This window comes from Apostichopus japonicus, chromosome 19, assembly GCF_037975245.1.
Source record: "Apostichopus japonicus isolate 1M-3 chromosome 19, ASM3797524v1, whole genome shotgun sequence".
In the NCBI taxonomy this organism is placed as follows: Eukaryota; Metazoa; Echinodermata; class Holothuroidea; order Aspidochirotida; family Stichopodidae; genus Apostichopus; species Apostichopus japonicus.
Window position 1 is genome coordinate 13,273,462 of NC_092579.1, and position 25,176 is coordinate 13,298,637.

At 35.8% G+C, this 25,176-nt stretch overlaps 1 protein-coding gene across 1 annotated transcript; it reads left to right on the forward strand.

Annotated features, from left to right (window-relative positions):
- The first annotated feature begins 3,538 nt into the window (after positions 1–3,538).
- On the forward strand, positions 3,539–25,090 carry LOC139959841 (nuclear distribution protein nudE-like 1). Its single transcript, XM_071957721.1, has 9 exons — positions 3,539–3,727; positions 5,542–5,695; positions 7,129–7,277; positions 10,580–10,625; positions 11,559–11,649; positions 12,646–12,765; positions 15,872–15,969; positions 16,899–16,996; positions 18,318–25,090. Exons 1-9 carry the CDS (start codon positions 3,645–3,647, stop codon positions 18,394–18,396), a joined length of 918 nt encoding a protein of 305 aa, XP_071813822.1. The 5' UTR covers positions 3,539–3,644; the 3' UTR covers positions 18,397–25,090.
- Positions 25,091–25,176: the final 86 nt, after the last annotated feature.

Consider the following 25,176-nt stretch of genomic DNA (forward strand, 5'->3'; position numbering starts at 1 on the left):
TAACATTTACTCCTTTAAAGTTACCACTTCTGTTTCCATCCAGTTCCTCTAGTTATTATTAGTGCGTGAGGTTTGGTTATTCTGTTGTGACCTAATGGAAACATATCTCAAATTGTATAAGTGAAATAGTAACCTAGGGTTAATAGGATTAGGGGTATGGGGTGAGGGGGGGGGGTGGTTGTAGTTTTGTTTGTTACTTCTTTCCTTCATCACAAAGTAGTGTAGTCAACAAATATTAGAAATGTTTATAAGTAAAAGATGTATATAGTATTGTATATGCAAAATATAGACTTAAACTAAATTAGCATGAGTAGCATTATTCATTCACAGAGAAAAAATGCATATGTTCATATATTTTTTTTTGTATGGATGGGGATCTCTTTCCAACAAGGTTTTGTACAATTATTAATTTGCTGAAAAATAACAAAATAAGATCATCTGTCATTTTTTGTGGTTGTTTACAAGCAATAGTTATTGAAGTTTGTCACATGGCTCAATAAATCTCACTTAAAGTTAGAGAACATGATACATGCTGTAACCATGTCAGTACAAACCTTTAAAGGCATTGAAGACTCGCCCCAAACTGCGTGCCGCGCTCTGAAAAAGTTAACTTTCCGTCGCTTGCAAGTGAAGTTTTCTTCTTGTCGCCACAAAATGCAGACAGAAATGAAACGTGATACCTTGTTATCTTTTATCTAGACCTGAGATATCCATCGCTGCTATGTACACTGTGCTGTGGGTATTGGCTGTAGCTGTATGTATTGACTGTACACTAGTGTGTAATTACCGACGGTAGCAAGCTGTGTGTGTACTTTCTGGGATCGTTGGTTGTGTCTAACACTTTTGTTACACCTCATTTGAAACTAGGTCAGATTATCGGCATCAGATGTTTTTTCTGTGCGCGAGTCTTCACACCCTTTAACCCTCTAACCTCCAGATAGGAAATGGCTGGTGGTATTTAGAGTTTGGGGGGGGGGGGGCGGGGAGGGGGATGTGTCTTATGTCACATCATCTCACATTCTACCTCCAGTATGGGCAGTCCTGAATACTCATCTGTGATGACAACAGGGTCGTTAGCCTAAGAAAGACATTGATTATCTTGGACATTCAACAGAGCACAAGTTATCAAATTATTAATCGTGTGCTGATCTGAAAATGCACAATTTATATCATGACACAAAAGTAATTTTTTCAGGTTTGCAATGGTACTGCTCTATCCAATTGAGAATCGTCAGTGAAAGTTGTCCCTTGGGTCAAACCGAACAACTCCAGGTGTAGGGACGACTCTATTGTTACAACAAAAGTGCTTCATATTTTCAAATTACCAAACTGTACAATACACATTGAAACATTTTTGACAGTTTTGAAGTACGTTATTTGCAGGGTATTTTTCATCTCCTTATGAAAATCCTTGCTCTAGGGTTTCCATGGTAATGTGAACAGGGCAAAGGCAGTCTTGACAGAAGCTTCCATTCCACCAAGAATTTTTTTTTTTTTTTTGCACTTTATACTTTTTTTATGTGAGACAATTGAATATCGTATCGTAAACCATTACCCCCCCCCCCCCCCTCCCTCAACCACCTGTGTAGTAACAGGTGGTATGGTCTCTCCATTATTAAGTTAGGTTATTACAATGCCAGTATAAACAGATGGTCATGCCTGCATCTTTATTTTGGTCATAATTTGTTAAACTATTTTGTTAATACACAATTATAAAAAAATGCACCAAATTGTATTCTTTTGTATCATTCCTTGTAAAATAATAAATTTGGAAAGCAACTTATTTTGCTGTGATTTCTGTTTGGTAATTACAATCTTTATTGATTTTTTTTATTTATTGATTTTTTACCCTATCTGCAACAGAATGACAGTGAAAAGGTGCATTAGCTGGACTAATCAAGATTTGTATCAAGTTAAAGAGTTTTTTTGCACGAATGAAACAAAAATAGACTTGAATTTTTTTCAAGTGAATTAATACTGATATGAGAACAAGTATTAACACTTCAAACTGATGCAGTAATTACTCGCCAATGTTCATTTCATGAAGAAAATGAGAAAGAAACGTAGTAAAATCACATTATAGCAATACGCGGCGATAGGCATGGTAAAAATTGGGAGGGTATGCCTACTATTTGGTTCGGGTTTGGATCCCGGGGGTGGGGTTGTACACCCCCTTTCCTTTTGGGTTTCTTACCGACCTTGCAAAATTGTGAGGGGGACCGCGGAAATCGACTGACTACAACGCGGATCGCAAAGTCGGTAGTTACTATTACGGTTTGATTCGTTCAACACGGCAGCATACAAACACGTATTCAACGCCGAAGCCAAAGTGAATTAAACAGGTTACACATCTGGAGTCTATGCAAACTGAGTTCTTCAATACCGCCGTCATTACCTTTCGGGGAACATTTCAAACTCTAGTTTTGAATTTTTCAACCCCACGCTAAAAATTGTAAACAAAGGTGCATGCAAACCTAATTTGTATAATTATTAGACATTAGAAGGCATAATTTCACGTCTAAATATTTATTTCTTGTCTTTGATCTATTTTAACCAAACTTACGGTTTACTGGTCAAAATAGGATTACAATTCATTTCACTATATTAAACCTTCCTTGATATTTTTTCACCAAATAAATGTTAATCGACTGTTACCTCGAATGGTTGTTCCATGCGGTTCTCAACGTTGTGTCATCTCACAATCCACGTACTGAAAACTTAATATGAATATTTTCTTACTTTTTTACCACTATTTCAAATGAACCCTGACTAATATGGTCAAGCAAATAAACTACCCCGGTATTGGATTTTAACACCAAATAACATTGAATGATATATCCAATTCACGCAGTTTGCATTCGCTATGCACCGTTTTCGATATGACAGCATTTGAAGCTGATCTAGCTTGAAGCAAACAGGTGTAATATCATAGAACCACACTAAAAAGATTATTTTATGTTTTTTCTTCAAAATTTATTTAACCATTTTTCTACATCAGAATTAGACCGCATTTCGGTGTGAGAATTCTACCTCTCTTTACATGGATACCTGTTTTATTACTGTCTACGTTTTTACCTCATATTCGACGTGAATTGTGTCTTTTAGAAAATGTTTTGTATCCTAAGAGCATTATTCTGAAGGGACACGATTGAATACTTCACTCGAGAAATCTTCGGTATGTACAGGGAGTGGCTGGTGTATGACCCGATTACAGAATGAACATTGTGTTGTAAAAACAATACATGCAGACAGTTAATCTTTCACTGAAGTACCAGAGTAGTCAATTTGAGGAAACTGTGATAGTCACTGCCAAAGGCGTTAGGAACTTAAGGTTCTCTTTCTGGAGAAAAACAGGTCCAGGGAGATTAATACCCGTTCAAGTCGACCCAGTGCCAACACCATTGGGCTGCCTTCCAACTTTTTGATCGGTCGAACTTGTGATATAATGACTCAACAACACACATGAAAACTTTACTTATCACAACAGCCGGAACGGTGGCAGTATTTCAGAATGGTCACTTGGCTAAGTACCCAATCACCTCAGCAGTGACGTTTCAGGTACATTTGGGTGTTCATGTTTGAAGGCAACCAGCCGGCCTACGGCTTATTTTATTTCATCTTGTCTTACTATTTCCCGTTTCTAAATGGACGACGAAGTGCCAAAGTTTTCTTCTCCAGAAGATGAGATCAAATTTTGGAGAAACAAAGCACAACAACTGAAACAAACGTGAGAACAGTTGTACTTACAAGTTTCTATTCTTCATTCCTTATTCAAATAGTGTAAACGTTACTGTAGGTTACTGTAGTGTAGCCGGTTGTAGTTGTTGTGTACTGGTTAGGCCTATATCAACATACTGTGGTGTGTGCGGACGTAAGGTACAGTATTTAGGCCTAGCCTAGTGCCAGACCTATACCAATTTAAGTTACAGGAACTTATGCCATAGCCCTATACGTCGATGCTTAGTTCTGTTATAACGTGTAGTTATGTCCGCTATTAGTAACTAGTCTAGGCAAGCCATGGCTCTTGTAGGCTAATTTATTTGTAATGTTTCGAGCAACCATGTTACTGTTACTTCAGAAAGTTCTTCATACTAATTAATACTAGAGTAGAATGTAAGACTAAGGCTATACTGTCTTACTCTAGTCTTTGCCCCCATGGCCTGTGTTAGGCATTTGTAAGAGGTGACCCCAAACTTGGTGAACAACTTTCGGCACTAGTAATAACATAAGAATCTGTACCAAATAATCTAGCTCAGTTTGGCACATAACAGTAATAGTAGGCCTACAAGTTACAACATAATACACGTTTTTTCTCAGAACAGGCTTGGCTAGCCTATCTTTACAAAATAAATTCTGTGTAAAGTATATGTCTTTGACCGAGCAACATTGCCTGCTTTCTTAAATGAAAGCAGTCAATGTTCATTGACCAGACTTAGCAAAGTAATAACTGCTAAGTCAGCTTTACTTATCCACCAAATAAATGGCTAGATACTCTTTACTATTACATTAATATGTTCCCTTTGGCTATAGAACTTGCGGAGCATTCTTGACTTTTCTTTTACAAATTACTGTGTGGCAAATGTTGGAAGCACCTGTTTTAATTAACATACGGTAATTAAAACGCAGTGGATATATAGCCGTCAGACGGTTCCCGATTCCAGTTTACTATTTAGCCGTCACTTCCGCCTGAGATGCGTCGTTATCAATCTTGCGGACTTGTGATTTTCCTGCGGTGCCAGCGGACGATCCGGGCCCCCGAGTTATTTTGTCGTCCTGCAAATTTTCTGGCGGTTTTCATTGCATTGGCAAACGGCAGGATTTTTGAAATATTTCATCTGTGATGTTTGATGAAGCATGTTTGTTTTCCGATATGTGCGGTTTATTTTGTTATTTTCATTGCCCGTTTAATAGTTGAGATGGACACTATAATCCACACATTTTCTCGCATCAGTCTGCTTTATTTGTCTTTATTAGTCGTCTCAAATATTTCAGAAAACAAGTCAAAACTATCACCTACAGCTAGAGGCATGCTTAAAAATGGATCACAGTCGCATCACAACTTCACTCATTCAAAGACAACATTCAAAATGGCGGCTAATTGCAAGATTGATAACTGCGCATGTCACACGGAAGTGACGGCTAAATAGTAAACTGGAATCAGGAACCGTCTCACGGCTATATATCCACTGCCGAATTAAAATCACTGATTTTCTGGGATCATGGAAATCGAAGGAATTAATTTATAGAATCACTTTAAGAGCAATTAAGCATTCTGTAAATTTATGCAAGAAATAACGTGTTTCTATAGACTTCTAAGATTCTTGCACAGAAATATACTACTACTAATTTACATTTCTAAGTTTGAATTGATTGATCATTTAAAGCTCATTAAACTTTGTCATTTCTGAGTTGAATCTTGTTGAACCATGCGTAGACATTTATCCAGTAAACAAGTAGGTTCGAGAATTATTTTAGTTTGATATATGATATCACTGTCATGCACTTTATAACTTAATCTTTTGTCTGAATATCTGTTGACAGGTTGGATGAGACAAAGGAGGAGCTGGAAGAATTTCAAATAAGCAGTCAAGAATTAGAACAAGAATTAGAAACACAATTGGAGCAAGCAGAGAAAAAAGCCAAAGACTTCCATGCAGCTAACCAGAGGTTACAATTAGAATGTGAGACGTTAAAGGTTAGTCCTTTGATCCGACTCTGAATCATTTGCCTTGATGATTTAACGAAGCTATGAGATACTATTACACAAAAACATCAGGAGGGGGTTGTGGGAAGGGAACCTTGCTTCAACCCTCCACTATATGACTCTGATAATAGTGCCAGTGTACAAGCGATATTGGATAATATGTTTATATGCTCCTGAAAAGGTAAATATGCTCATTTAATGCCAATTTATTCAACCTATTGAAAAAGCATCTCAGTTTTGTTTGGATAAACATTCAGGATATTAATTCATCATACTCAGAACGTTACTCGTGTGATTTTTAAGCTCTCTTTCCAATTGCACCAGTTACCTCCTCCCCTAAGAAAGGAAAGTATCATGGGTACCATATCATACTGTCATTAAACTACTGTACCATAATTTCTTTCATGGATCTGGTTTATAAAGTTCAAAATGATAAGTCAGGTGTATTCTACGTGGCAATTTTAGGATATGGTACCAAATCAGAAAATTTGTGTGAAGGATACAAGCATCTCAGTTCCTTCTGTAAGTTTTACACTGCACCAAAGTCAATATTAGAAATTTAACAAACAGATGTCAAAGAAGAAAATTCTTTGCACAGAGGATCTTTATATTCTAATTGTGTAGTTTCAATAGAATATTTTGGCTTAGTGTGGCAGAAAGGGTCAAGACTTACTTTTCCCCTGTGTAATGGTACTGTTGTATCCACAAATGTTCTTTTTAAGAGTCCTTGTTTAGGAGGGTCATTCAAGGTATTGAAACTTTCACAAAAGAACGGCACAATTCGAAATGAGTAAAGTTCTGCAAAATCAAGCGACCAGATAGAACACGGTCTGCAAGACTGTTTGGTGAAATGAGTAGTGCAAAGGTCTTACCGTATCAGTAGTCATTACTGTTACAGTAGAGCTCTACGTATATTGTGTAATATTTTACATTACATTCAATTATAGCCTGATGGAAGAAATCTTCTGCAATGAAAATCTTTGCCATACAACCGTATCCTTAACTCAAAGTCAGCACTTAAAGACAGATAATGCTATATATACACCTGCAAGTATACAGTAGCTCTTTGTTTGTGTGTACATGTGTATGTGTGTGCTGTATCTTTGTGGACTGGGTTGAATCCATGCTTACTGTGCATTGCAACTGTAATCAACACAGTACTATATACTGCTATACAGTATTGAATCATATAATAAATCCAATTACTTTAGTTTCAATTGTAGTTCCTCCTTTGATCTGTATACACAGACTTTTATTTAAAAACAATTTTGACTTTTGCCAGAACTTCGGTATCGGTCAAGAAACGAAATTGAAAGGGGGATTACAGTCTGTTCCAGCTGAATAGATGCATATTTTGATGCTGACCTGGTACTTAATCTTTTAATTTCCCTTTCCTTTCCTTCCCTTTTCTTTTCTTGTTTCAGGAAAGCCTTGAACAGTCACAGAACCAGTATCTCAGACAGATTAATGAATTAGAAGATGAACTTGCCCAAATTAAAGCTATCAAAGAAGAATTAGACAAATATATTAGAGAACTGGAACAGACTAACGATGACCTAGAGAGAGCAAAAAGGTTAGTCCAGATTGATGAGACCCTGTTGGTTCTCCCTTTAACGATACCTGGTTTAACATCAGTGGGGTTAAGAAATGGATTGATCTCCTTTCCAAAATCAGAGGAATCCTTCCTGCAACCACCACCCCCCCCCCCACCCTCTCTCCATTTTGATGTGATACCAGATTTCAATTGAGAAAATAAGATGACAATTTGATGATCATGCATTAAGGTCGTTTGTAGGGCCTGAGGTTAGGATCCTTTTTGGGCACCTTTTGTACCCTCCTCTCTCCCCTCCCCCCCCCCCCCCCCCCCCCCCGTCCTCACCCATTTTATGTATTTTGAGAATTTAATGCTTGGTGACAATAATGCAATAGGAGCAAAGCTGAAGTATATATGATTTAACAGTTTGCTGTATGAGAAGAAAGCAGCATTTCTTTCAGGGGTGGGCAAATTTATCAGTGACCAATTTATTATGTCCTGTGCCCAAGTTCTTGTGCCCAACCTCCTATCCCATATCCCTCCCACCTCCTTCCCACCTTAAACTGATCACAAATGATGTACACAGTACCTGATCGTCATTCTTAATTGCCTTTTTTATCATTGAGTTCATTGTCTTTGACTGCCTTTGATACTGTACTGTATGTAGCTGTTATTGGCACCCTACTGTTCCCTAAACTGCTCTCTAAACGGTGTGCAAGTAATTTAGGATCACACAAGGATAAATGCCATGTAACTGCCACACTGTAGAGTGTCATTGGGCAAAAGGAAACCTTTTGTCATTTATTTTCTGCTAAGACCACTTTTCCAATAAATCAATACTAAATCAATAAATTCCTATTTAAACTCTAAATGTATTCAAGTGACCGGGACTGAGTATTTTTTACGCCCTTCTAGATAAACCAAACACCCTGGAAGTTAAATCCCCTCTGAGGCATTCTTAATGGCCTTTTTCCCCCCTTTTGTTTTGTTTGTACATTGAGGTGTGTGTGTGTCTTTTAATGATCCCATGAGCACATCTATTATAATCAATGCATTGTAGAAGAACAGTAACCACTAAAGAGTGACCTTCACATGTCTCAGACCATCACTGATAATGTTCATGCCCTGTCACATTATTGAACGAACATTAAAGAGAGTACGTACTGTTTAATATATGCCAGTGTTCATTTCTTTCAGGGGTGCGCAAGAAATTTATCAGTGACCAATTTACTGTATTATGTCCCTTCTAGATAAACCAAACACCCAAGATAAATCGCCTCTGAGGCATTCTTAATGGCCTTTTTTTCCCCTTTTGTTTTGTTTAAGTACATTGAGGTGTGTGTGTGTCTTTTAATGATCCCATGAGCAGATCTATTATAATCAATGCATTGTAGAAGAACAGTTAACACTAAAGAGTAACCTTCACATGTCTCAGACCATCACTGATAATTTTCATGCCCTGTCACATTATTGAACGAACAGTAAAGAGAGTACGTACTGTTTAATATATGCTTTGTTACAGCTCTATGCAGGATTATTTTTGACTCCTTTACATAATTGGTTGTGTTTGCAGTGTATCACATCTCCTTGCGATCACATTGAAAACATTTTTGTTGTTGTGTCGTGTTGTTTCTGTGCATCGTTGCCAAAACTGATGTACAGACTGTTACAGTACGATTTGTAACATTGTAACAATCTATATACACATAACTGTACCAATGTTAAGTGTTTACCTACATGACTGGTTTGGAAGCAGGTAAAACCTACAATAGATCTAGCCTACAGTAGTTGCCATCTGAAAATACACTAATTGAAATTGTTATCAATTCATCATGATGACTGCCAGCTAAGTGCACCATTTCGGACAAGGAGTCACAAAGTACATTTGTAGTGTTTTTGTACAGTTTGTATTTAACAATTTTCCACTAATTTACTGCAGCGAATAAAACAAGTGAATGTGTAGCATATTTGCTTTCATTGTGTGTGTACAAACTACACATTGTTTAGTAATGATATACCTGTATAACAAACTAAATGATTTAAGAAATGTTACGTCCTACCGATGTACTGAAGGTACGGTAGTAATTTCTATTGCAGTCAGTTGTATAACACATATAAGCCATGTGGCTCAAATTGTCAGTACTAACTATATTACTGTGCATGGGAGTTGAACACGATCTGTCAGTATTGTTGGCCCTTTACTATAAATTTGTATAGTGATGTGTTGATATGGTTCTGTAGAATATGTTATCAGTTAATGCCATATGTATTAACTACATTGTTAACACAGTATGCAGTAACTGATGAGCATTATGTATGTTAAGTTTGAGGACATTTTGTGTTATAGAAGTTTGAAACCTATTCATGACAGATATCACACACTTGGAATTTGGACTTAGGAATACCCATCAGATATTGTATGTCTCGGATGTATTATACGTGGCAATTGCTTTCAAATACAGTGCTTGCTTTATGGAAAGTATGAGTGTTATATATACTGTAGTATGTATACATATATACTGTACATAGTAATACAGTCGGTATTGATAAATGAGATATCAAGGACTATGCATCATGTGCAGTGTACACTTTAAGGGTCATTCAGACAAGTGTGTTACTGTAGTACCTACCCTTTGACCTCTTTGGTTCTGATATATATCTATGTCGGTATTATTTAGTAATAAAGTTATAATCGACCTCACTAAAACTAATCAATTAAGCTGCTGACCTATTGGCCTTGCGTTGTTGTGTTTCAACCATTTTGTTTTCATTAATACTAAAAATTACAAAATTCTGTCACTGATAATAATTCAGTTTGATAATTTCTCAGACCTTTGAAGCGTCCTAAAAATAAAAAAAAAGACCAAATACTAACAAAATGTATAAAGAAACTATACATGTTCATTACTTACATTAATTGTAGACAGTAGACATAGACATGTATACAGTAGACTCATTCATACTTTCATTGTTTAGAATGACTTAGACAAACTATCGGACCTAACCTAATAGTAGGTGGCTCTTGGAGCTTGTCGACAGAAATGGATTAAGTTATAATCTATTTATGACCAGCTCTGTAATCCAAGCTAGATTTCGTTTATTCTGAGCATCGATTCTGAGGGTAGGGGTCCGGTAGATCGTGGCCCAGTCCTCATGGAGCTCTTGTAGATCATGGGTCTACTGTATAATTTTGCAGGTCCCTTGTTTAGAACCCGAATGATCACAGTTATATCCAACATTGGGTCAATTAATACTCATCACAAGGAGTAGCACTTTTTCTATGATACCAAGAGATGTACACACCTGTTTGTTCATTTATCTTCTTGTTTTTTTTTTTACAGAACTACAGTAGTCTCACTGGAGGACTTTGAACACAGGCTGAACTTGGTAAGTTCAACTTCACAGTTATCTCTGTACACCATGCAGTATATTCATTGACAACACGGCGTACTTTCCCATTTCTCGCTCAATTTAACTGGAAAGCAATCATTTTTAAAAGAATGAAAGTCAAAAGTGAGAGAGAAAAAAATCATAACAGTTGTATTTTAAGGACTTTGTTTCCATGCAGAATGAAGTGAAAGGATGCACTAGTTTATATTACTGATCATTTCCGTTTCAAAACACTTTGATACCGTGCCAGGCATGAGTTTAAAAAATAGTTACCTGGGTTTGGAAAAATATTTTCCTTTCAAAGCGCTTTAACACACTGGGAAAAAGTCAGGCTGTATAGTCATGAAATACAGTACTGTGTATACTGTAAGTACTATTAAAAAACTTCCTTTTAAAAAAAAAATGAATAATTTGTGTTTCATTGAGTGACCTATCCTTGTTTATACAGTATGCTCTGTTTGCTTCAAGGAAATGAATGCTTGTGAGCCCTGGACAGATGGAGTTTATTTGTTTTATAGTCACTTCAAGGAAGATCATCTTGTATCATGAGTCTTTTAGTCTCTAAAGCATCTGGTTTATGTTTGTAATATTTAGCTCAAGGTTGTATTTTAGTCTTTGAATAAAATTTTGGGGACTCATTCTTTGCCTCCCCTTTTCTCCCAACCCCGTTCCCCTGTGTTTGAAAAGAAGGAAAAAAACTAGATAAATAAATGTCAGGCCTCCTTTTTAATTTAATTTTTTTTATTTTTTGAATAGTTTTGCAGGCAAGGTAGTAATAAAAACTTTAATAGGCATACTCCTGGTTTTTGGGAATGCATGTGACATAAACTTAAGCAGGGCATTTTAGAAGTTAATGGTTGCTTACATATCGTATAAAAAAAAATCCCCATGTCACTAAAGGTTTCTGGATTCTTTTGTCTTCTTTACCAGGCGATAGAGCGAAATGCCTTCTTAGAAAATGAACTCGATGAGAAAGAGAGTTTAGCAGTCACCGTACAAAGACTGAAAGACGAAGCCAGGGGTGAGTAGATTGGACAGCAGTGCTTGTTTACATCCCTATCTTTCTGGATTAATTTTGATGATCGAATTATCAAGTTGTAGGATAATTTGAATGATTGTCAATTGTTGCCTAGGGTGATGATGAAATGTGCAAGTGGTCCTTATATAATAATACAGTAAATGCACACACTGTCAGCTTGGAGTGACATGCAGTTAATAAAGTGTTATAGTGCTGAACTCTTATACTATGCTAGCTCAGTCAATCAATGTTAAAACAGAAAAATCCATGTCTGAAAAGTTTGGAATGCCAAAAGGGCCAAAAAATTACTACCAAGATGTGAAAATATACAATGCTGTACAATGCTTGAAATATAGGAGATTGTGGTAAAATATACTTACAAAACAATGACATACTGTAATTAATCCTACAGTATAGTTTTAAGCATGTTGATTGCATCAGATGGTGTATCACTGTATGCATTTACATCAAGTCCTGTATATACAGAACATGCAAACGGCTAACGATCTGAAATTGCATATTCTTATAGTTACTTACTGTAACAATAATTATGTTTATATATACATTAACAACATCAACTGCATCAAACGTTCAAGATTGATGCCAGGGGCGCAACCATGTGTACTTTTGGTGGGGGGGGGGAGCTTAAGTTCCACTGGCAGACAGAATATTAAAAAAAAAAGATAGTGTATAATACATAAATGTATAACGATATAATAGCCCTTCGTTCCCGTCCCAGTTCACAAGTTGTGGTTGTGCCCAGGATTGATTCAATTCAGATTTTGTTTGGATTCATATTGAGTTGATGGTTCTAGTTACTCCTTCCATATGACCTTTGCAACTCTATCAAGCTCTGTCACACAGAAATCAGTGGTCTAAAGGTGTCCTAAAAAAACGATCTTAGTATTTGATATTAGTGTCACAGGAATTTAATTGTTTTATTGCTTTCCCATTCATGTTTTGTGTATTTTTATGCATTTTTATATTTACTACTCGTAGACATGAGGCAAGAGCTAGCCGTGAAGGACACTGATGTTCTTCTTCCAGACAAAGATGTAGATGGAGTAATTGATAACAAGGTGCTCGAGGAGAAGAAACTGGTCTTAACACCGAACAGAGGTAAGCGATTTACAATAAGCATTGCACTGACAGGGATTTGCTCACACTGGGCGGCACCGGGCGGCTGCGCCCAGCAGTTCTGAATGCGGCCCAGCACAAACAGTATTTTAAACATTTCTGCCCGGCACTTTTTTGATGATAATTTAACAAATCTTACCATAACCAAAATCTGGGAGAATACATGGCACAGAATAGGAAAAATAGCACCACCTAAGCATACTTCATGTGCAAAATTCCCCAGGGTGTTGATCACACTACCGCGCAATCTGCCCGGCACTCAAATATTCCTGAGCACATCCCTACACTGATATGTTACCCAAACTACTGACAGCGTTAGATATCCTCTTGGTTTTACAAAGTGAAAGCAGAGCTGTTTGTTAGTTGTAAAATCTCTTACCTTCTACACAACTTGAAGTAGACACTGCCGTTACTGCTCTGGACGAGTCAAGGCTTACTTTTGCATGCTCAGCAAGATATTAAGGCTGGTGTTGTGGAACAATGTAATATTAAACTTTAAACATGAAATTTTCATGAAATAAAATTTGTTTAGAATTCAAACATTTAAACATGAAAAATGAGGAGAAAGTCAACAAGGATAGGCTTGGTACTAAATCAGTGTATACCAAACATATTTAGGCTGGAGTCATATCTAGATGTGATGTTCACCCAAATTTGGTGTTTATTTAGGGGTTAAATATGTGTGGAAGCACATTAACTAGGTAATTTGAACCCCTAGTGGTTATCTGAGCAGACCTCAAATATTTTATCATTTATTTTGATGCTTTCTTCTGCCCATTTTTTTGCAGTACTAACACAAACCTTCACCTTTCGGTGGAACAAACCTTAGCGATAACGATAAGTCCTAAGATATGTGGAGAAAGATGATGTTTGTTAATTAAATTTGTAGGCTAAATTGGTTGTAACTCTTGTTTAAGAGTTGAAAATGCAAATTGAACATCCAGTATGCTCAGGTTTGTTGCATCCAAGATTTATTTTGTAGCAAGAATTTTGAATATATTTTTTTCAAAATGTTTTACAAATTTGTAAGACAATAAGAACTTGATAATACTAACAACTTTTCCTCATAGCATGTTTTATCTTTAACAGTTCTCTGTTACCATTTTGATTGTGAGTCATAGATCTGTAACTCTAAAAAAAAATGCTCAATAATCAGAAATTTTGTTTGCTATCAAAACAGAAAGTCTGTAAGTTATTGATTTATGTGTCTGTTTGCATTTTCGTTACTTGAGAGTCATTGACACCAAGTACCGTGCAAAGTCCTATTCGCAATTTCATACTCGGAGACTGTTTATCCGTTAAAGCGGCATATTTAGTTAAAAACATTTAAAAAAAAGCAAATAGAATTTAATGATTTTTTCTTCTATTTTGGTCTTAGTGTAGTGCTTTAGTGACATGATTATATCTGCAATATGAACTTCATGAAGTGAGAAACATCTGTTTATCATTTTGGTGTAAACAGTTTTTGTAGTTTTGTATGTTATTAATTAAAAGACAATTGTATTGTCATTAGGTGTCAAAAATGAAGTGTCACCTATAGTCTCGTAGAAACAATGCAACCAATTTAGCAAATGACTTATCGTTGGAAATGTTATAGACATAAACTTCTTTCCTAAGTAAATCTTTGCTTTGGAACTATGGTCCTGATTTGTTAGTTTGACTGTGAAATTGTACCATCACATCAAAACAAACTGGTTTTGGTTCATGAAGTCATCTCTCCATAAAGCTCATATCAAACCTCTTTAAACAGCATTGTAACCTTCGTTCAGTGTAGTCCTTGGTTTAGTGTGATAGCTACAGTATATCTCATTTCTAGCCCCTCCTTGATTAAATACCCCCACTGTGCCAGTGTCATTGTCAAGCTTAAAACCAATCAAAGATAATGTCAGCCATATAGTTATAAAGAACAAGAGGAAATAACTGATGAACAGATTATTATTTCTTAACCAAAGACAATGGAAAATCCATATCTGAATTGTTTACCAGCTGACAAGCTCTGTACACAAAAGAGCATTTGATGCATGGTGCCTGCACACGTGTTTTCCAACTTTGACACAATTCAGAGAGGTATTCTGCTGTTAAAATCTCAAGCGGGGCATTTTGACTGTGATTTAGTCAAATGGTGTCGTAGAGCGCCCCTTTCATAGTGCTCAAGAGATTGAAAAATCATTGTTCATATTTGTAAAAATTTGTCCATTTTGCTGCCACTCTTTGGTAAATGTGAAAATGATTTTAGGGAAGTAGAAGGTTAAAATATTCTGCCAAAGAGTAGTGGTAAAACTTCTTTTTTTTTTTTGGTTGGCTGTATGTGGTAATAAAAATAGAGATTTGGTTGACTAAAACACTCAGTCTTTCACTAAACAATGTATCCTAAAGTAACCATTTTTGCCTCCAAACTGAAATTCAAAATGCAAATGTCAACTACAATATCTGCATTTTGATAAATTTATTTGCAAATAAGATTAGATCAATGAGCATCGATTGTATAGTCAGACCCAACTTGAAGCTGAAACCTATCTCAGATGACATATCATAATATTGATGTTCTGATAGTCAATATTTTGGATTTACCCTGCTACAGCCAGAAAATATTTTTTATTTTAGGTTCCATCCATGTTCACTGAAACAATTGAATGGATGTGTACAATTACTTTAGCGTCTTTTTTTTCCCCGTTTTCGAAATCTGCTTTATGCTACCGAATGAAAATAGAAAATAACGTAATACTAATAACTATACAGTAATATTATAACTCACAGTCACCAATGAATCATGAAAAGGCACAGCCAAAGGCTTGAATGGACATGCAAATACAAATCACTACAAACACACGAAACATATGTACAACAGCTAACGATATAAGTCAACACAACTAGAGAAAACATTTTGAATTTGCATTAAATTGACTTTGTTCTTATTCTTCTTTCTCGTCTTGAGGTAAATAATATACTTTTCAACGTTTATTGCATACCTTAATTCATAAAAGAGTTCCTCGATACAAAGATTCTGGTTTTGGCAACTAGTTTGGTAAATATATTTGAGAGCGTCTTTTATCTTGATTTATGTTCATCACCATTTTCTCTCTGCCAGATGTCACAGGAGATGTTCCACTAGGACACACGCCCTTGACTCCATCGGCCCGAATATCAGCACTCAATATTGTCGGCGATCTTCTACGGAAAGTTGGAGTAAGTAGCAAGGACATAGGTGTTGGTGGTCCATGTAAAGAGAAGTTTTCAAAGTTGTTGTTTACAGTTCCCACTGATTCCTACATCCTTCTACTTCCCCAACCACCCCCAACCCCCCTCCCCAACCCCACTCTATTCTTCCATAGCTAACTATAAAGCTGCACTTCTGCATGGACTTGTGACCTCGGCTAACGGATGTGTAACATTCAAGTAATAATCTGGATGACTCTCAATCTAATAAGGACATGTCTATGGTTCCACCTGGTGGACTATACTTAATTAGCAAGTTATTTAGTGCATGATGCAATACAAACATTTGGTTATCCCACAAAAATGAATGAATTGGTTAATTTATTCAATTGTTATCTTTTAAAGATTATGCTTCATTTTAATCTGACTGGTTTAATTTTGGTGGGCTATAGAAAGAGTAGAATAGATGTTTTCATGTACGTGAATGATTGAGTGTGTGTACTGTCATATATTGTCGCACACTTCTAAATCATCAAATCCACCCTAATCCTCGCATTGATTGTATTACCCAATCGAATGGGTTCCTTGCTTCGTTTGTGTGCACCGGTCTTATTTGCAATATCATATTATTAAGAAATATTACTGTAGCAACAAGTAACAGGTAATAATTATGGAGGAAGAGGAATATAATGAAAGAACTTACTCACTGTAACCAATTTATGATTGATGATAAGGTTAAGATAAGGAGAGATGTTTTATGTTTGTCTCAAAAGGCATATTCTGCATTGACTGGATCGGGTGGGGGGGGGGGGGAGGTTTCTGCCCGACTTCAATAAGTTTTTATCATAGCATTTAGTCTTGCATTTTTCTTCAAAATATCAAGTTAGTTTACTTTTAAATTTGCCATAAACTGTAGCTCTCCTCAAGTTGATCATTTTCTTCTAACTCTTCATTTCCAGGCACTCGAAAATAAATTGGCTTCCTGTAAAAACTTTGTGAAAGAAAGAGACCAACAGCAGATACCAAGGAAAGCTATCAGTCCAATCGATTCACCAAGGTAAAATATTGATTTATCATTAGTATTGTATTATATAGATGGGCCGAAATGTGAAGGACATTGTCCATTATCTAAATTGTAACCTTAAATGATAAATGCTTGGTTAACTTTATATAAATCCATTTGATGTTATGTGGGGTTTGTCTTTATATCTGGCAGGGTCATTGTGGCTACCTTTTCCTTTATATTTCCCCAAAGAGTACAGCATTGTCCTTTTGACATACTCAAGGATGGCATGTTCAGTTTTCTGTAGCAGCGCATTGTTTTTCACAATATTCTTGTTTGTAAAACCTAATTTGCAACATGCAAGCTATGTGTCTGTTTACTTGAAAATCAAGGTTGTACATATTTCATTTTATAGCTGCGGTTTCTGACCATTGTACCAGTTCTCTGGGTTTTAATTTCCTTCTGACCAAATTGTTCCTGTGTTTGCCTGGAGATTAAACGGCATCGTTTTACCGACCTTTTTTTATTGATTTTCGGTAAAGATGCAAAAGATCGTTATATACTTGGCCGTGCTTGTTAGTCTCTTACTGTTGGTTATTATTGTGGTAGTAGGTTTGTGCAAAAAGCAAAATGCACTGACATCTCCATGTGATGTCTAGTGTGCACTGACATCAAGGGAAGATTGATCAAAATGTTTTCATCACATCCCAGAAAAAGTCACAATAATTTATCTGGGCGTATTGAATCTGTTTGTTAGAATTTCGATTTTGTACTGTCATATCAGAGTCACACTGTTGCAATAACAGATGCACGCACGCCATTGAACTCTCAATACAATTGCTGGTCGAGTTTTCTATCCACACTACAAGACTAGCATATTCGTATCCATATTGAATCTTGTTGCTAAGTTGGGAAGGAACTTCAAATACTGCAGTTTGGATTGGATTGTCATTCTGAACAAGCTGTGATATAATGTTCACATATAAGGGGATAGCCATCAAATCTAACTGCAAGATCTCCATGGTTACAACCATTTGACTACTCTTAGATAGCAAGTTACATATGAGTTAATTTAAGTTTAATGTAAAAAACTACTTCAAAGGAGTTTTTGTCCTTTTTTTCTCACTCCTGGTTCATGTTTGGTAATATTAATTTACATATTGCATCTTCCAGAACCTTCTCTTTTCTTAAACTGTCATGTGTTGTGCCATGAGACTGTCGCTGACTCAACGCAAAATGCGGCTTTCAGAGTAGCCTCCTCACAAAGATAACTTGTTGTCACGATGAGAGAGAGCATGTTCATGCCATCCTAATCAATTTGAGGATTCCATAGAAAGCCCCCCTAAACGTGCAATAATCATGTGTTCTCTTCCAGGTCAGCCAAGAGAGCTAACAGGACGGGGGCCGTGCCAAGCCCTGGAAATCTACAAGGCGTCGTTAAGATAACAGTGTGATAAAAAAAATGCAGCGAGCTGCATGTTTGTTTGAATGGAGTGTGTGAGTGAGACTGTATGTGTGTGACGCGTATGCAGTATGAAACATGACGTCTTTGATGGTCCAGCTCCGAGGTGGACATTGAAAGAGATTGGCCATTATCTAGGAGGAGAAGGACCAAGTTTGAGATGTGGCTGCGGACCCGTCTGGCTCACCAAGCTGTTACTAAGAGTAACACCGAGCGACCGCCGTGGCTGCAGAGAAGCCTGTACACAGCATTTCTACGATTCTGCAATAGTTTAAGGTTTGAATTGTTAGTTTTAAAAAGTGTTTATAGTCAAAGTGGAAAATGAATGGCATAGTCTTGATTGAAAAGAAATGTGTTAGACCAATTGGGACATAGATTTTGTTAGCCTGGGCTGGAAATTGTAATGTAAAGGCAAACATGAAAAAAAAATTATGTTCACTAAGGTCAACATCATGGCAAGTGTATATATGCATGACTTTTGTTAAATTGGACATCACATAGTAAGAACAACTTGCTTCTTATGTGAAGGGAAGATCACAACAGAAATGTTGCCTATCTGTCATGAATGTATCGTGAAAAAAAGGCCTTAAAACTTATTATCGAAAGGAAATGGTTTGGCAAACTGTTATTAATGGTTTATCAAAAGTATGGTATCATGAAGTATGAAATTGTTGAAAAGTGGAATTGTTGTGATAGGTTTGAATAAGTTGTGTGTGAATGTACAGACACACATGCAAAAAAATATGAAAAGAAAAAAAAATGAAAAAAAGGAATACTGGTGCTTGTCTTGCCTAAAAGGTATGAATGGTCGAGCTCATGTTTGGTATGGATATTCACATTAATTGGATATGGTATGAGTTTTCAAATTAAGAGAAATATTATTTCAAGTGGACTGACAAGAATATTTGTTGTTTTTGGACACTTGAACGTGTTTGTTAATTGGCAGGACGTTTTGTAAATCTCAAGCAGTTTGTTATGTCCAATGTTAGCTTCTTCTTCCTAGGGTTTTGAACTTCCACAAATGATGTTAAATGTATTATTTACACCGAACTACCAAATAGGCACATATTATATGCATACATATATATATATATTATTCATATATGTAACCATATATTATTGCACCATCTGTAAGTACCCTATAGACATTTTATTTTAACATATCCTCAAGAATTATTGGGTATTTTAGTGTGTTTTTTGTCAAAATGTTAAAGAAAGTCTTTTGTAACTGTACTAATTTTTACTCTCAACTGAACAGTGGTCTACAGAATAGCTTAACATTGGTTTACTTAAAGATTAATAACTGGACTTGTGTTACTAAATGATTTACCACTGTCTTGTATGTTATGTTTAGCCAACCAGAAAATGAGGTAAAACATCAATTAATTTTGTTGCTAGGCCATGTTACTAGTTTAAGTTTTAATTTGGACCAGTCAAGCAGTTCAAAGGTTACACATGATATGTTTTGATATTTCTGGGTGGGTATTAGTCACAGTTTTAAGCAACTTCATTTGCATGCAGGAAGAGCCAAATAAGCTTTGTTTACTTCATCTCACAGCAACAATCCAGTCAGCAATTAAATACTAAAGGAATATATGGCATCTCTTCAATTGGAATATTGAAAGGAAAAAATTACCTGAGCCGAGGGTTTCCTCTCGGATCGACTTTTGTCTTCAAGGAGAAATAAACCCTGACCATCAACAGTAATGTGCAACAGTAATGTGCAAATATCCTGCTCGTTAAAAGAAAATATAAAAGTAGTTAACAAAGAAAATAATGTTGAGAAAACTCATACAGCCGTGGGGCTCTGTGATGTCACATTTAGACTTTCTCAAGTCTTTACTCTATATGAGTAGAAATGAATGTCATGATTTTCTCTAAAATGCAAAGGATTTTCAACCGATATTGCGAACTTGTTTAAGGATGTTGCTCATCATCTGTAACATAAAGTAAATATGATGGTTGGGTTTGCTTCTCCTAAGTTAGAAGAATTTATCTTACTCATGGGTCTTGATGTAAGGGAGGGATTTGGGATTAAGAGTTGGATCAAGTTGTTTGGTTTCGGTGCTTAGGCTCTATCGTGATTGACTTTTCTTAATGAAAATATCATTCTCCTAGGTTACTGTTATATTGTATTGTTCACTTTTTACCATAATAATTTTGGAAAGTACTTCATCAAGTTAAAATGCAATGCCCTCGGATCGGTAGATACTTTTCAATACACAAACTGTGTGCTCTTCCTTAACTCGCAATTTATATTCCCAAAATACAGGAAGAACAAAAGCAAATTTCTCTTGTATGGATTGTGTTAGAAAAATGGATTGAACTATTCTATTTCCAACTTATTACTGTCCATGAATAAGTACCACAACTTTGGTTCTTTGGCCAAACGTAGAGCTAATTATTTAGTCCAAATCAGTTACTGCCAAGCTTTTGCTTAAAAGAGACAGCACTCTGTATTTTGAATAACACCTTCAAACTACAGTGCCTTGTGGATTTGCAAATTTCTCTCATTTCTCTGTGAAAGGAGCAACTCACCTGTGATATTGTGATTGGAGGCAAGTATTGCTAGAAGAAGACTAAATTGTGTCCTGTTCCTCCTTTTGCAAGGTGGGTGGGAGGGGAGGGGGATAGCTAGGGAGAGGTTTGGGGGGATGTGGATAGGACCCTCTAGACAATTGTTTGGAAGCTCAGGATGTAATCTTTATCGTTATATTCATCTATTCCTAATCTAATTTTTCACATTATTTGAAATTTCAATGCAAGCATTTCTCGGTCTGTGTGCAAATTATGTTTATTTCTTTGATAATCAACCTTGAAATGTGATATGTTGGACAAACCGTCTTTTAATGTGCTAACGAGTTCCTCCTTGTAGATTGGGAGAGGAAGAAAGACAAGAGCGACGAGTGTTACCAAAAAACACAGTAATTTTGTCGATTATCGATGGGCACTTGTCGAGTGAAGGTTTGCTCTTTTTGATCCTGACCTGTGTGTACATAGGTGTGCTGTGTATGAGAATTGCACTGAATATGAATGATATTGTACACAAAAATCTATACCTTTATTCAATTGACAACTAATTTATTTTTAAGAGTGTAAATTTGAAATAATTGCCAAGCTTGTGTTATGCTCGAAACCAAAATCAGTGTAAGATACATCTAAGAATACTTAGTAAAATTTAAGACGAATAAGTTTATCAACATTATTTAAGAGAAATTGACATGTTGCAGTAACTTGCTGCATACATGTGTGTGTGTGCGTGCGTAACTTAAAATATTCCTACTTGGCCATGCAATTTTCATCTCTATTTTATTTATTTGTGTTTTTATCATTTAATGTTAATCAGGTTTCATCAATGAGTTGGAAATCTACTATGTGTGTCTGTGTGTGTTGATTTGCTTGGTACTGGAGAAGGACACTACTGGGGTGACAAGTTAAGCTATGGATGACCACTATTACTAAGCTTGTTGCAAATTTGGGGCAAAAACATTTCTGGCGAATCGGATGGCATAAGAGTTGATAACTATTGTAATATAAAATGCAAATATCTTTTGCTTTCAGTGACATTTACCAGTCATGTCAATATTCAGTTATGAAGTTTGATAGTTGCGATTCCAAACAAGTTTTCATGTCTAAGTTAATTCTTTTCAATACTATCGGAAGTTCAGAACCTGTACTTGTTGTCAATATCTGCATGACAACTTTCAGTGGTTAAAAGTGGAAAATTTAAGGATTTTTGTCTGTCTTAGTAGAAACTACCTTGGTTACATAAGAAAGTAGGATGTGGTTGGAGTGTATTACTAGGTATGCATTTGATTTAGGGGGGGGGGGTGTGGGGATGGCTAGCTTATGGAAGAGTTATAATGAGGGATGTGGCTTGAGGGAGAGAGAGGGTGCAGGGGGTGGGGGAATAATTACTTTCAATGTCAGTACTTTCAAATTTATAGAGTAATTTTTTTTCTTTACCTCAGTCGACAGGTGCTGTAACATTTGAGACAAGTAAAATGCTGACATTTTGGAAGTGATGTTCTTTATGTAGCTGCAGGAATTGTCTATTAATCTTTGGCAGTTAAAGGGAAACAATGAACTTACCTAGAAAAAATAACCCCCCCCCCAAAAAAAAAAAAAAAAGGTAATTCTCTTATACAGATGTATCATTCACAGAATGTTCAAGTAGGAAATTTTCCATCTGGAATAAAATGTAATCCGAATATCTATTTGGATAGAATATAAAAGAGAAATCCATATTTTGAGTTACCCCCATGGAAATTTTGGAGAGAGTTTGAAAATTGAAATTACAAGATGTTATCTTATAGGACTACAGCATATCTCTGAGGAAGATGGTTCTTATTTGAAAAGAACACAAAATATATTAAGTTGTTATTACAATTTGTTTCTAAGTTTTGTTATTTAGGAATAATGAATAATCAGTTGACAGCTCCCAAGTTGGTGATAGATTTGGCTGTACTTTTATGTCCCCTTCAAATCACTTATACTGTGACAGTACAAGCTGTTCAAGAGTATCTTGTTTCTTTCAGGGAGAGATGAAAAACGTCTCGTAATTTCACTGCAATTTGCTCTGAAGCGTAACATGAAGGCACATCGGTGACAGTTTCAGGGTTTCATTTCTAGCTGGTGTAGGTGCTAGAGTAACGTTAACTACTCGGCGTACAACCGTCTTTTCTCTTACAATCTTTAATCCACCATGCTGTCAAGAACTACAATTGTTAGGGTAGCTTTTATAGAGATATTCTGTTTTCTAGGTATAAGTTCATTGTGTTTCTTTTAAGTTAAAGGTCATCAGTATTGCCCCCCCCCCCCCAAAAAAAATTGCTAGAAAGTCTGATAATGGTCTCCCATGCTGAACTTTCCACAGGCACTTTTACGCTACTCTAAAAACTTAGTTATCCACACCGAGGCGCAAAACATTGGTCTATTTTAATAATTCTCAACGGCTGGTATTAATTTGAAGGATCATAGCCCCAAGGAAAATACTTTTGAGATACGTCTAGCAATTTTTAAAATGTGCTCAAATTTTGGGCTAATACTGATGATTTCATAATTATAGAACTGAGGTAAAAATGTAATTCAGTATTGCCCTCGAATACACCAAAAGACAGAACTCTGATATTTATTTTAACAGTTACTCAAAAGAGCATTAGCAACATTTACCAGACTAATTTTAATCCACCTCCGATGTCTGGGAATAATATTCAAGGTTAAAAGAAAAGGTCTCTCAGAAAAGGAAGGGGGGGGGGGAAAAGTTAGAATGTTTTATTTTGGGGGCAATACAGATTACTTGTATCCAAGATTTAAAGGCAACTTTAATATGATTGGTTGAAATGTTAGGCAGTGCAATTTTACAAATTTATTTTTTTAAGTGTTAATTATTACCTTACAGTATTGCTTGTGATGTGCGATCTTATCATCATCACAATGCATTACATTCATTTACTTTTCTTTTGAAATATGTATGAACTATATAGTATCCAAAATTCTGCTCTTTTTGTTTACTTTATTTGGAAACATAACTCTGTTTATAAGTTTCTCTCAAAGTGTTACATTGTTTCTTATAATCAAAACTGAGTTTATTTGGAAGGTATACCCCAAAAACCATTTAAAAATAAAAGAAGAAAGAATAGTTCTCAGGACTACCCGAGGAGGTGCCTTTGATTGCCCTCATAGTAGGAAGCAAAGAGTCCTAAATAATATAAAGAATCTAATTGTTAAACTAAGCTTTGATGTGGATGCTTAAAATCCACGCCCAAAAATGTTGCTCCCTTGTAACTGATTTAAGTATGGGAGACTATTTGCAAGAAATCCATGGAGATGAAAAGAGCTAAAGGGTTATCTAGGTTTGATCCAACCTTCATGCAAAGGATTAAAACGTGATTTTCGTCTTAGATTATGTTTATGTTTCAGAAAAACAGAATGACTAAATGGATGTCTCATATTCAATTAAAATATGATTTATCAATGCAAAAACAGCACAATTTAAACACTGAAATAGATCTGTTTCTATTCTGTCTGCTGGCGATATGGTTTGATAACCTTCCATGAAGGATGCTGTGCTGGAAAGCCACCATGTAGGATTTAAAGTCACCAAATTCCGTACCACTAACAATTGTTACATTCTACCAAAGGGTTTCTCTGTCTTTGGGAAACTTTTTTATAACAATCAGAACTGTTAAGTTTCAATGTTATATTCATTGGTAAAATGGAATAGTGGATAGAATTATGGGAATTTTTTGGGAAAAGTGATTTGTGAATAATGATTGATATCTCTGGTTGTTTATGCAAATTTGTTTGAAACAGATGTTAACAATAGTATCACTCCTTGATCAGAGTTTGAGAACCCTCTTTAATTCACCCCTCCTGGTAATCTTTCTGTTTTTTGCTCTCTGTGTGAAGAACATTACTGAAGGGTTAATTTTGAAGCATTTAGTGATGCAAATGGAAACAGTGTCCATAACTATATTTCATATTTTGATAAATTGTAACATAGTAATCATCATTAGATATCATACCTGTTCATAAACTTTTATGTATTTTCAAGCTCTCATGGATTTGTAAGACCTTGGAAGCGTTTATGTTACTTAGTTTAAAGCTATGCATGAGATTATGATACTGCCTGTATCACAAATTGAGAGTGTGATTATTCAATACACATTGATAATATAACAAAATTTACTGTCCTGGAATCATTGATTTATATTTTGTTTGATTCATTTCCCAATATCATCTTGAATCTTCTCATTTAAGTCATTTGTCT

Bases quoted from the DNA above. Each gene is read 5' to 3' on its own strand.
- LOC139959841 (XM_071957721.1), top strand. From the start codon at position 3,645: ATGGACGACGAAGTGCCAAAGTTTTCTTCTCCAGAAGATGAGATCAAA. The intron at 3,728-5,541 runs GTGAGAACAGTT...ATCTGTTGACAG, and splicing joins GCACAACAACTGAAACAAAC to GTTGGATGAGACAAAGGAGG. The intron at 7,278-10,579 runs GTTAGTCCAGAT...TTTTTTTTACAG, and splicing joins GACCTAGAGAGAGCAAAAAG to AACTACAGTAGTCTCACTGG.